Here is a 12,794-nt window from a genome sequence, read left to right on the forward strand (position 1 = left end):
AACGCATGTTATTAATCATATTGGTTGGATCGTGCGTTTGCTCCGTCTCCAAACCCCAAGTTCAGAGTCCCTATCTATAACTGGCGCCTGTGGACAGGGACCTGTTTTTGTCTTTTATTTTTGCTTTAATGCAGATGCTTGGATGCAGACGTTTTGATACGGATTTTATTTGATTTTATTACGCTTAAATGCGGAGCTTAAATGCTGATTTTATTCTGATTTTTAAACTTTTCGTCTGAACACGGATTTCGCCTAAACGCAGAGCAAGTCCCTGACTCTTGGACATTTCCTGAACTCACAGGGCTAAGAGTTGGAGAACGCATGTTATTAATCACGTTGATTGGACCTGCATTTGCTCCGTCTCCAAACTCCATTCTCAGCGTCCCTATTCTTTAGGCCCTTTCCTCTTAAACTTCCAGACTTGGAAATACTTTTTTGAGCCACCCAGGACAGCGGTCTGAGCATGGCAGGGTTGCCTGGGGAAGGTGCTCCTCAGCAGAAAGTGGTACCACAACTCCATCAGGCAATGGTACTGTACTATCTGCTTTATATTTATTGGGCATTTTTTTTTATTCCTCCTTCTTGCTTTTCAGTTTCAGGATGCACAACACAGGGAAGGTCCCCCTGGAATACTCCTGGGAGGAAGGTGCAGATGGTGAAGCAGTGAAGAAGCCAGACTCAGCCGCTCTGATGCGTAAGGGCATTTCACTTGGTAGCTGAGGGCCTGGGAAGAAGACCCTGCCACTTCACTCCAAAACATGAACTGCTTTTTCATCCTTGTCCACATGTCCACTTTCATCAGCATCTTCCCAGCTGCAGCTGGAGAGTTTTCTCCTTGCCTGCCTCTGCCTTTCAGCCCCTTCTGTTCTTGCTCTGCCACTTCTGCTCTGCAAAGGAGCTGAGCCAGCCTCTGGGGAGAGCCACGTGCTGGGTCAGGACTGGGAAGGGGGACCTCAGGTCATCTCTTTGAGAAGCCTGAGACTGGGAACAACAATGGTGTAACGAGTGAGCTGCCCTGCAGCCACTGTCTGTGTGCTGTTCACCAGGACAATTGCAAAGTCACTGTCTAAAACCAACTCTCCTGCTTTGGCACAGGAGTGTGTGCTGCAGGCAGAGGCCCTGCTCCCAGATGCTGTAGTTCCTGCTGAAAGTACTTGGCCAGAGATGCTCCAAGTGCATCCCAGCTCTCTTCCACCTTCCAACCTGCAGCAGGAGGCAGAATTGCTGGGAACACAGGATTTTGTCTTTGAAAGGTGTCCTCTTCCTCTCTGCAGGTCAGTCCTTCCCCTCTGCTACTCTAAGGCATGGAAGAAAGCTGCTGCCTCGTTTCTGGGGGCAGCAGGAGCATCCTTTGGAGACGCATCCTTCTGAGCTGCAGCGGCTGCAGCAGCAGGATTCCAAGCAGCAGCAGCAGGAACAGCCCGAGCAGCAGGACCATTCCAAGAAGCCACGCCGCTCGAAGGAAAAGCAGCTCTCCCTGCAGCGTGTCAGTTCCTCCCTGGAAATCTTCCCAGATGTCCTCCATGACCTGTTCTCCATCAAACCCGACCACGGCATCATCGCTCCTGGCCAGACGCAGACCTTTGAGGTGCTGTTCTCCCCGAAGTGCGCGGGGAAGTTCATGAGCACCCTGCTGTGCAGGTGGGAAACCTCTACGCTCCTGCCAGCTCATGCTGTTGATGGGTATCACTGAGTCACAGCCTGGGAGAGGTTGGAAGGGATCACAGTAGCTCAACTGGTACCACTTCCCTGCTCAGGCAGGGTCATCCCAGCACACATGGCACAGGGTTGGGTCCAGAGAGCTATGGAATAATTGCAGTGAGGGACACTCCACACCCTCTCTGGGCAGCCTGTCACCTGCACGGGAAAGTTCTTCCTGGGGTTCAGGTGGAGTTTTCTGTTCAGGTTCTGCCCATTGCCTCTTGTCCTGTTGCTGGGCATCACCAAGCACAGCCTGGTTCATCCCCTACCACACTCCCTTCAGTCCCTGTGACTGAGCTGGGGAGGTGGGCCTGGAGACAGGCAGCCCCAGAGAGGCAGCAGAAACACCCACAGGAGCACAGAAAGATCATCTGGCCTTGGTAGGGAGACACTGGGAAAAGACACTGCATGAAACATGAAGCTCCTGGAGGGTTGCAAAATCTGCAAGGAGAGATCCAGGGACCACCCTGGACCGAGCTCTGCTTCCTTTTGGGACAAGCAAGGCCTGCTTCTCCACATGGAATCCCATGTGCTGTAGATGGTCCCCAAGCACTTAACTGGTCATGTTCCTGCCCTTGCACCTCTGCAGCCTCCAAGCAGCGAGTGCAGTTGTTTAATTTGCTGCTTGCACAGAGAGAGGATGCAACGCTATGTGCTCTGCAGGGACACAGAAAAGCAGCTGGCTGGAATTGCTGGTCCAGCTAATCCCAGTCCCTTTCTTCCTAGGATTCCTAACCTGAAGCCAACTCAGAAGAAGGTGCAGGTGATTGTGAAAGGCACAGCCCAGGAGCAGAAGAATCTTGGTAAACTGAAACACTCTGGGTTACAGCAGACACAGAAAGACCAGAGACCCAAGAAGCAAGTGCACTGGAAACAAACATCTGAGTGACAGCGTTTGTGTCAGCTGGAGCATCCGGCAGGAGCCACCAACACTGTGTCTTCTGCTGCTGATGGTCTCCATTAAATGTTAACTGTTAATTGTTATTAAACAGTTGGCAATACATTGTTAATTGTCAGCTTGTCTTGGTTCGAAGGATAGGAGTCTGCAGGACCTCTCTGGAATGGAGAATGTGACCCCCTTCCCTCCAGATTATTGTAACTTTGAAATTAAGGGGCTTTCAGACAAAGATATGGGAAAAGGAGTAACAAGGGAAACAAACAACAACACTGGCAGCAACAACAAACAGAACCAGATACCCAACCACGGCCTTCTCTCAACTGCAGGCACTTTCCCTTTGGTGTTGTTCCCATCGCAGCTGGGCAGGGAAGGGAGGCAGATAATGAAAAAAACAATTGCTAGAGGAATTTTAATTAAGCTACACCAAGGAATACACTGGAAAACTCAAGCACACTTCTTAAGAACTTATTGCTGTGACGCAGTCTATACAGTAGCCAGATAGTGACTGAACAATACTCGATTTGTTAAACAAGAAAGTGATGAGAAACCACCCTAGTGAGGGAGGAGCCCTAGCCCTGAGGCCCTTTCCAAATATGCAAATAGATTACACTGAGTTCCCCAAAATACAGAGATGGGAATATCTTCTTGAAATAGCTGATCACCTCACCCATGGGGTAGAAGCCCTTCCTAGCTCAACTGCAACTACCTCCAAATTGGCTAAGATGCTACTGGAACAAATCATTCCCCAATATGGGATAATTGAAAGAATGGACTGAGATAAGGGAACACACTTTACTTCAAAAATTTTGCATTCTCTATGTGTTGTATTAGACATAAATTGGAAATTTCATACCCCGTGGCACCCTCAAAGCTCCGGATGTGTGGAGAGATTGAATGCTATCCCTAAGAACTGTATGACCAAATTAATGACTGAAACACTGAAACAGTTACAGGACTGCAAAACAGGAGTGGTCTCACACCTCTCAAGTCAAAGGACCAGTTGAAGCTCCTTCCCAAACTTGGACAGTGCTACAAGGAAGTGACCTTTTAAAGTCAATCTTCAAAAGAAGACTTAATAGTAAACAGTCAAGACTGGACTGACCTCTGTATTTGCCACCAGAGGGGTTTTTGCTACAATCCCATGGGTGTTGAGCAGTGGGAATATAAGTCATACCAGACCCTGACAAAACAGGAATAGGAAATGATGTTCTAAGACTGGAAATTGCTGGATGGAGTGTCACGGCCTCTATACTTCCCCTCCATATCCCTACAGTGTGCTGTTCTAGTGCACAGAACTTGGGAAGCAGGTATGGATACCAAGGAAGGTAATCTTTGTTGCCACGGTTATGATCTGAGGTTGACTTCATCCGAGCAAGCACAGATGGAACTGCTGATGGGCGCCGCTGCACACAAGTACATCTGCAACTCACTTTTCTTGAGTTGGAGGAACTACGGACAGCAACGTCAACTGACATCTCTGGAACTTTTAAATAGACTGAACTGAACACTGACCTAATAAAAGACTGATTAATCTGATTTATAACTGCTTTGCAAAAGGAGTCAGTTTATGCTGACCAGACTGCATAATTAAATCAAGGGCTTCAGCAAAAAAGGATAATGAAAGGGTGGACTGTGAGAGATGAGGTGATACTCTGATGAAGCCAAAAGGTAACTACACCAAAGAATGAAAGTTGTTTCTTCAATATGTTGTTGTTTGGCTTGTTTGGATTTGTTCTGCTTGGTTTGTTGAGTGTTGCTGTGAGCTGGGAGAGGGGCTGAAGAGGTGATTAAAAAAGAAGTAGGATGACAGGGAAGGGGGCCATAAATTTCCAGACGACACCAAGCTGAGAGCGTGTGTTGGAGGGTAGGAGGGCTCTGCAGGGGGACCTGGACAGGCTGGATGGATGGGCAGAGTCCCATAAGATGAAGTTTAACAAGCCCAAGTGCCAGGTCCTGCAGGTTGGCCACAATAACCCGCTGCAATGTTACAGGCTGGGGATGGTGTGGCTGGACAGTGCCCAGGCAGAAAGGGACCTGGGGGCACTGGTGACAGCAGCTGAACAGGAGCCAGCAGTGTGCCCTGGTGGCCAAGAAGGCCAGTGGCACCGGGCCTGGATCAGGAATGGTGTGGCCAGCAGGAGCAGGGAGGTCATTCTTCCCCTGTCCTGGGCACTGGTGAGGCCACACCTCGAGTGCTGTGTGCAGCTCTGGCCCCTCAGTTTAGGAAGGGCCTTGAGACGCTTGAGCGCGTCCAGAGGAGGCACCGAGGCTGGAGAGGGGCTTGGAACACAAGGCCTGTGAGGAACGGCTGAGGGAGCTGGGGTTGTTCAGCCTGGAGAAAAGGAGACTCAGGGGTGACCTCATCACTCTGTACAGCCTCCTGAAAGGTGTCTGCAGTCAGGTGGGGCCGGTCTCTTTCTCCAGGCAGCAGCTCCCAGAATGAGAGGACACAGTCTTAAGCTGCTCCAGGGGAAGTTTTGGTTAGACATTAGAAAAAAATTCTTTACTGAAAGACTGACTGAGCACTGGAATCTCTGCCCAGGGAGGTGGTGGAGTCGCCAACCCTGGATATGTTTAAAAAAAGACTGGAAGTGGCACTCAGTGCCATGGTTTAGTGAGGTGGTGTTAGGTCATAGGTTGGACTCAAATGATCTTACAGGTCTTTCCCAACCTAATTCATTCTGGGATTCTGTGAAAAGTTGGCAGTCAGGAGAGAATGGAATAGGAAAGGGGTCAGGGACCGCCCCGGCCAGGAAAGGGTATAAAAAGAAGCCATTTTCTCGGAGTGTGTTTGTGTTCATCTCCCGGGCAAGGGAGGTACGCACCTGGCCCAGCTGCATCGTTACTAATACTTTTCTTGTGCCTGGATGATTTGTATTGAATTGTATCGAAAAATTAGGGCATTTCTAACACCTGGGAGGTGGAATAAGGTGATCTTTAAGGTCCTTTCCATGTTCCATGACTCTATGACTGGGCACGAATGCCGCACTTTCACGGTCCTTCTCCCACTGGGAGCTGCTCCGGTCCCGGAGTTCAGCCGTGACTGCACGGAATCGATGGAGCCGAGCAGCCCCAGCGCCGCACGTCGGGGGCAGTGCAGGCAGCGAGCGAGCGGCTCCCGGCACAGGGACACGGCCGCAGGGCGAACGGGAAAAGGGAAAGGGAAAGGGAAAGGGAAAGGGAAAGGGAAAGGGAAAGGGAAAGGGAAAGGGAAAGGGAAAGGGAACGATCAAGCGCTGGCTGGCGGCGTGGCGTCGCTGCCGGGGCGGGGTCCGGGCAGGGCGCAGGCGGTGACGATGCCGGAGATGGCGGCGGAGCGGGAGGAGCAGCCGGGGCCCGGTCGCTGTCCCCGCCCGGGAGCCGCGGCGGGGGAGCGGGGCACGGCCGGAGGGCGCCGGTGCTCCGCTCTGCCCGCTGCTGGGCTGGGGGTCCTGGAGGAGGCCCGGCGCCGCCTGAGGCAGTTCGATGTCGGGGACAGGTTCTCCCGCTTGCCGCTGCCCAGAGCCGCCGTGCTGCTGCCGCTCGTGGTGCGGGGCGGGCGGCTGCACCTGCTGCTCACCGTCCGCTCCATGCAGGTACCGGGGGGCTCCGAGCGGCGCCATCCTTCCCGGGAAAGCAGCGCTGTGCGCCCTCCCGGCATCTGCGCACCCCCACTCCCGCCCCTTGTTCTCAAGGGCACGGCCGGGTGTTTTTACACTCCTGTGGTTCTGGTGTTTGCGTGCCAGGAACACGCCGGCTCCCCGGAAACCCGTGACGGGAAACGATAATTGCCAGAGTCGGCAACGATTGATTACTTAAATAAGGAAACCGACAATGCAGTGCAGCTTTATTGAACGAGGATTTTCAGTCTGCAGTTAATATTACTCTTTTCTCCCTTTAGTACATAAAAGGCAACAACCCAAGGCTCCCAGAACACTTTCGCCAGCGTTTTGTTTCCTTTTACAACTCCTGTTTTCCATCCCGTTTCCATTCTCATCAACTGCCTGTACTGAGGAATTAGTTTTTTCTGTTGCTGGGTCTTGCTTAAAGAAAACAAATAATCACAGTTGCATAGCTGATTGTAAATGTGTTTTTTGCGGATCCTTGATGCAGAAGCCTACTAATGGAATGTCCTTGAAGGTATCTTAGAAATAACTCACTTTTTGACACAGTCAAGAGGAGACACAGTCTTCGAAGCAGTAACCAAAGAACTACAAATTTATAACAAGTCAGCTGAGTGGAGTGCGTGTCTCCCTCCCAAGAGGCGAAAACACAGTCAAGCCCTTTGACAAAATGGCAATCTTTTACACCCTTTCGTGGCTGGGGGTGGTCCCTGTCCCCTTTCCCACTGAACGGCTACTCTGGAACTTACGCTCTCTCCTGACCGCCAGCTCTTCTGTCCCTTCCCTTCTCATCCTTCTTCCTGTTTTGGTCATGTCTTCAACCCTGCCCCTCTCCCAGTTCTCAACAACATCCAACAGATTAAACAAAACACATCCCAACTATAGATAACAAAACAGGAAATAGAACCAACCATTTGGGCTGAAGCAAAATGTTGTTTTCTCTCTCACCACTACTTTATTTAATTGTGTCTTTCAGAAGTTTTTGCTCTTAGAGTATTTTAATCTTGCTCTACAAGTTGTCTGTCTGGATTCATGTATCAGTCATTTACACAAGTGAGGTGATGCAAACTGTAAACTTTGACACACTAAAGCAGAAGTTCCAGCATGAATTACACACCGCTGTACAGGTGCAGTGTATTTCTGATAGCAAGGGTTTATGGATTAGCAGGGGACAGGCTCAGCGTTTTCTTAGGTAGCTACTCTTGCTAAGGCACGTTTCTTCTGGTCTGCAGAAACCTTAACCACCATTTCCAGCTCCTTTGACTAGATGGATAAACATAAAGGGATGCTGCCCTACCAGCATGCATCCGTGTGGATCCAGTAAGAAACATAAACCTTGTTATATTTACCAGTAGTTCTCCTTTACACTCTAGCTGAGAAGATCACCAGGAGAAGTGTGTTTTCCAGGAGGTAAAAGTGAAGCCACTGATAAAGATGATATTGACACTGCTCTCCGAGAAGCTAAAGAAGAAGTGGGTCTTCAGCCAGAGAAGGTGGAAGTCATCTGTAGGCTGATGCCTGGAATTGATAAAGTAAGTCATCATATCATTACAAAGTAAGTTTGGGTGGTTTTCTTTTGTGAGGTTGGCAGTGACCTTTTCAAACCTGGAACTGCCAAGAGGCGCCGCTTCTCCAAGTGCGCAGCCCATGTGTCCAGCAGAGCCCAGGGAAAGGGCTCTTGCTCTGTGTTTGGTATTTGTAGACCAGCTTTGGGGCACCAGTTAGTGACGCTCTGGAGCACCACACAGACAGTGCTGCGCTGGCGAGAGTTTGGCAGAGGGCCACGAGCACAGTCATGGGGCTGCAGTGAGTGGATGCTGAGCAGAGAGGCTGAGAGAGGTGCGCTTGCTCAGCTTGAAAGGTACCAGGGATTTGGCTGCTTTCTTCTCCTGGGTGGTCGTAGAGAGGACGATACCAGAACTCTTCTTGAGGCAATGGACTCAGCAGCAACATGGACATTTTGAAGAGCTGCAAGAAAAGAATCCTCTTCACCATGAGGTCAGCCCAAAACTGGAGCAGATGTTCCTGACAGGCTGTATAATCTCCATCCCTGGAGCTGTGCAGAGCTCACTCTCCCAGGCAGGGTCCCAGCAGGCTGCTGTAGCCTCACAGGTGTCTCGTTCAGTGTCTGCTGACTCCAGGGCTGGGCAGACGGAGAGGGACCGCCAGAGGGGATGTGCACCAGGATTGTGTAGGGACCTCTCACAGGGAGACTCCCAGAGGTGTCTTTGGAGTGCAGGTCACCATTTGTAAATTAATAGCTTCTCAATTGCAATAGCAGTGTTCAGGATTACATAGGATCAGTTTTCCCACAGAACAGAGGAATTGCTGTTTCTGAAGACTATTTGTTTACCAGGTAACAGTTTAGAACTATGCCTCCTGTTTTTCTATCTGTTAGCAATATCCTCTCCCCATTAAAAAAGGAAAGAGCTACTCTTGAAATTGTATTGCAAAAAGCTTTCTTTCACTTCTTAAATTGTAATTTCTGTAAAGTTAATCTTAAAGCCACATTAGGTTCAGAGGCAGTGTGTAAAAAGGATCAAATTTTCCCTGTTTTCCAGTCGATTACCTCAGTCAGTAGGAGAGATGATGTGGGGTTTGGACCACGAATATTGTACGTGTCAGACGATCCTTTGTCTCCTCAGTAGATACATTCCAGGTGCTTCCGACGTGTACAGAGTCTTTCCAGACTTGAATCAAGCATCACAAACACTGTTTTGCTCTTTTTCCTTTCTGCAGAACAGTTGGTCTTTGTTGGTGTGAATAAATAGAACTAGTAATGTATCCTAAAGAATTTTGATGTTCCGTTGATGCAAACTATGATTTCAGTAGATTTTGCCTTCCTATGGAAGAAGGGATTACACTTAGAATTAAAATGTCCATAAATAAGGTGTTTCAAAAACTGCTATATGATTATACAGGATGAACAGAGTACTTGTAAAATCATTTTTGACAAATACAAAAATATGATTTCAAATTCTTCAAGTCAAATTAAACAGCTTGACATAGGGGGACTAAATTGCATTGCAGTTAAGAACAGTTCATAGGCTTATCTCACTCATTTTGTAACAATGAAATGTTTTTTTAAATAATGAACATTTTTACTTGGTACAAACATAAGTGTTTGAGGGTTTTGTTGGTTTTTTAGAATTTACTTATTTATTGGGGTTTTTTCCCTCTTTTTAGATGAATAACTTGGTGACACCAGTTGTAGGATTTATAGAGGATACATTCCAGGCCACTCCTAATCCAGATGAAGTGAGCGAGGTTTTTGTTGTGCCTTTGGAATACTTTGTCAAGCCCTTAAAGTACAAGACCTTCTCTTATAAAACCTCCTCAGGGTACTCAACTCGGATACACTGCTTCACATATGATGACCAGGAAGGCAAAAGGTCATTCAAGATATGGGGACTGACTGCACACTTTGCTGTATTTCTTGCTCTTGTAATTTTTGGAGAGAGACCTACCTTTGAAGTGGATTATGATCTCGACAACTTAAATTTGTCCTCCGAGAAAAACTTCATTAATTTGTATGCATCTATATATGAAAGAAAGAAGAGTAATCTGTGACAACTTGGTCTGGCAATTAATTTCTTTTGAAAGAGGAAAAAGGAGGTTTGTTTATTTCCTTGGTCCTGTTTTTTGAAAGCTAAACTTGAATTTCCTCTGAATTGGGAACTTCAAGTTGACAATAACTTGATTAATAAATTTTTAATCTCTTTTAAGAGTTGCAAGAAGCAAACCTTCTGGCTCTGCACAAGTCCCTGACAGGAGGGGACAGCCAGGGAGGTCAGGCTTTGCTCCCAGGGAACAGAGTGGGAGGACATACTAAAGCTGCAGCAGGGGAGGTTTAGGTTGGACATCAGGAGGAATTTCTTCACAAAAGGGTAATTAGACCTTAGATTAGAATGGACTGACCAGGGAGGTGGTGGAATTCCCATCCCTGGAGGTGTCCAGGGAATGACTGGATGTGGCACTCAATGCTCTGGTCTGGGTGGCAAGGTGGGGATCAAGCACGGGTTGGACTCTGTGGTCTCAAAGGTCTTTTCCAACCTGATTGATTCTGTGATGCTGTGAATTGGTAATCCAGGTGTTCTCCCAGCACCTGTCAGGATGTATCCCAGTACTCTTGCCCACCGTGTCTTTTAGCCATCAGGAAGTCCTGGGCTGCCTTGCAAAGGCAGCAGCAGAGGAACGCCCAATTCCTTCCCACCAACGTGGGCAGCAAAACTAAAACTTTTCAGAATTTCTCATACCACTTCTGAAATTCTTCAGAATAATCACTGTTCTCTTATTCCCACATTGTGTAATTAAACCTTCTTTGGACTGGGTGTCTTGGTTTGGCAAGACAGGTATCTGTCAGGGAAAACTGGAGTTTCCTTTGGAATAGAGAATGTGAAAAAAACCCTCCCTCCAAATTATTATAATTTTGCAATTAGGAACATTCAGGCAAAAATATGGGAATAGGAATACCAGTTCTTTACTAGGAATATTAAAAATACAAATGCAGTAGTACAAAAAAAAACGAACAAGCAAACAAACAGAAGTCCTAGAAAACCCTGACAGAGTCAGAGATACAACCTGACACCCTGCTGTCAGTGTGTTTGAACCAGTCCAACTAAATCCCCCTGGAGTGACAGATGTTGTTCTGTGAAGTAGAGATGATCCTGTAGAAAAAAGGGTCCAGTGCTGCCAAGATGGGTCCAGTCTTCCTCCGAGAATTCAGTGGAAAATTGGCTCCCGTTGGTGTTTGGGATTGCTGTTTTATCCCGGTGGAAAGGCTTTGGCTCCTCCCACTGGGTGGAGCATCTCACAATGGGATGAGGTGATGTTGTCATGTGAGAGGCCTTCAATGGCCCATTCACAGGGGATGTCCCTCGGAGGAGGATGGGTGGAGGAAGAGATAAGGAGGCACTGCCTTATCTGGTGTTATCAGGTGTCCCTTTAACAGAAGGCATCGCCCTCTTCCCCCCCTAGAGTTACAAGAGATAAGGAACAATATCTCCCAACCGGTTTCAACAGATGAAAATGGAATACACATTTTTGGTTACATTTTTTCAACCCAAGACACCCATGAAACTTGGGTGACTTACCCAAAGATGACAGATTGGAAAGGCAGGGCAGGATCAGTGTGGTGGGCTTGTCTTGTGGGCAGTGCCTCTGATACCTTCTGGATCACTGCCTGGCCTCCAGTGTGATGGGGAGTCAAGGTCATCACAGCCTCGCAGGAGGTTGGAAAGGGGTGCAAGGTCCTCGGTCGTGATCCCCAGCAGTGGACAAAACCAGCTGATGCTCCCACAGAGCTGGTGGAGTTCTCTCAGGGTCCTGGATTGTCCTTGATGGTGAGATGCTGGGGTAAGATAGTCCAGACAAAAATAAAGATTTCTGATGTTTATGGTATACATACTAAAAAGCACATTTATTTTTTAAAAGTCTACAAACAATACCTGGTCAATCCTTACAGCACTTAAAAAAAGCTGTGATTCAGACAATTTCAAAATATTTCTCATGTTAAAGTATTAACAAGGGGTTTCTCAGAAAAACTCATCACTCGACAGTTTCCATAGACAACAGACTGTTAATTATAGGGACTAATTGTGTTTAGTCATTTGTAAGTAAAGAATAACCATAAATACTACAGGAGGTAAGGACAGACCTTGTTGTTTTGATGGCACTGCAGAGTTAACAACACAGGAAAGAATCTACCCACACAGCTTGAATTGATTCATCTTTTCCTCCCTTCATTATGAATCAGATTCTTTATTCCCTTTTTATTGAATTAAAACCTCACTATGGCACAGTCAGTGGGAGTTTTGCCATTGACGTCAAGTGAGGTCACTGCTTGATTACCTCTCCAAATAATATTAAAAATAACCTTGAATATTTCAACCTTAATCATAGCTTAACTACAGTTTTTTGAAAGAAAGAAAAGTCCTGTTGTGAAAAATAAAGCCAGATGCCTCCTCCAGGTGTCATCTTTCAAATGATGTAAAACAGAGAGAAGCTGCTGGCTTTCTGATAGTTGTTGAATGCATGGTAACATGCATGCTGGCCCTTACAGTATGTGAAACAGAGCTTCCCACAACCACTTTAGCAGCACATGTACGCCCATGCAATCTATGCAATCTCACATCTCCAGGATAAAAAAAAAAACCCTAAACCTGCAAGAGTTGTGCTGCAGGGTTCCACAAGTCCATCTGCACCTCTCTACCTTTATCATAATGAAAGAGAAGTACAGAGAGTGCAGAGAGACCATGGCCATTAAGAAATGCCTTCAAAATATACTAAATTTAAACTCAGTTGTGGATTGAAAGGTTCTTTGGCTAAACAGGAATGCTACATGTAGGAGGCCCTATGTCATGGTGTAGGAATGATTTAGTGTTCCCAATGAAACACCCCAGACCACTCCCTGACTTCTCCTTCCCCCTGCAACAGGACAGAGAGAAGAATTGGAGGCATAGAAATGTAAAGATGACGAGTTAAGAACTATTTACTAGAAAGAGCAATGAAAAAAGAAAATGAACAAAGATTTCCAATAGGAGCATGTACAAAACAGATGAACTATTTACACACAATCACATACCATGCAGAAC

The 12,794-nt window shown here is 47.3% G+C and overlaps 2 protein-coding genes across 5 annotated transcripts in view; both read left to right on the forward strand.

The window, feature by feature from the left end:
* The window catches only part of LOC134557743 (hydrocephalus-inducing protein-like), an 82,025-nt gene extending 76,360 nt beyond the window's left edge, over nucleotides 1-5,665 (forward strand). For 3 of the 4 annotated variants that reach the window (XM_063410963.1, XM_063410964.1, XM_063410965.1), the window contains 3 exons: nucleotides 594-694; nucleotides 1,275-1,641; nucleotides 2,428-5,665. In XM_063410963.1, coding sequence (XP_063267033.1) covers nucleotides 594-694; nucleotides 1,275-1,641; nucleotides 2,428-2,590 — 631 coding nt within the window. In that variant the 3' untranslated portion in view covers nucleotides 2,591-5,665. Of the gene's footprint in view, nucleotides 1-593; nucleotides 695-1,274; nucleotides 1,642-2,427 lie in introns of those variants that run through there. The other variant, XM_063410966.1, reaches the window with a different exon arrangement.
* A 137-nt stretch (nucleotides 5,666-5,802) lies between these two features.
* NUDT7 (nudix hydrolase 7) lies at nucleotides 5,803-9,926 on the forward strand. Its single transcript, XM_063410967.1, has 3 exons — nucleotides 5,803-6,174; nucleotides 7,575-7,733; nucleotides 9,388-9,926. The coding sequence occupies exons 1-3, from the start codon at nucleotides 5,896-5,898 to the stop codon at nucleotides 9,769-9,771; spliced, it is 822 nt and encodes a 273-aa protein (XP_063267037.1). The 5' UTR covers nucleotides 5,803-5,895; the 3' UTR covers nucleotides 9,772-9,926.
* The last annotated feature ends 2,868 nt before the right edge of the window (nucleotides 9,927-12,794 follow it).

This window comes from Prinia subflava, chromosome 13 (assembly GCF_021018805.1).
Source record: "Prinia subflava isolate CZ2003 ecotype Zambia chromosome 13, Cam_Psub_1.2, whole genome shotgun sequence".
NCBI classification, from domain to species: domain Eukaryota; kingdom Metazoa; phylum Chordata; class Aves; order Passeriformes; family Cisticolidae; genus Prinia; species Prinia subflava.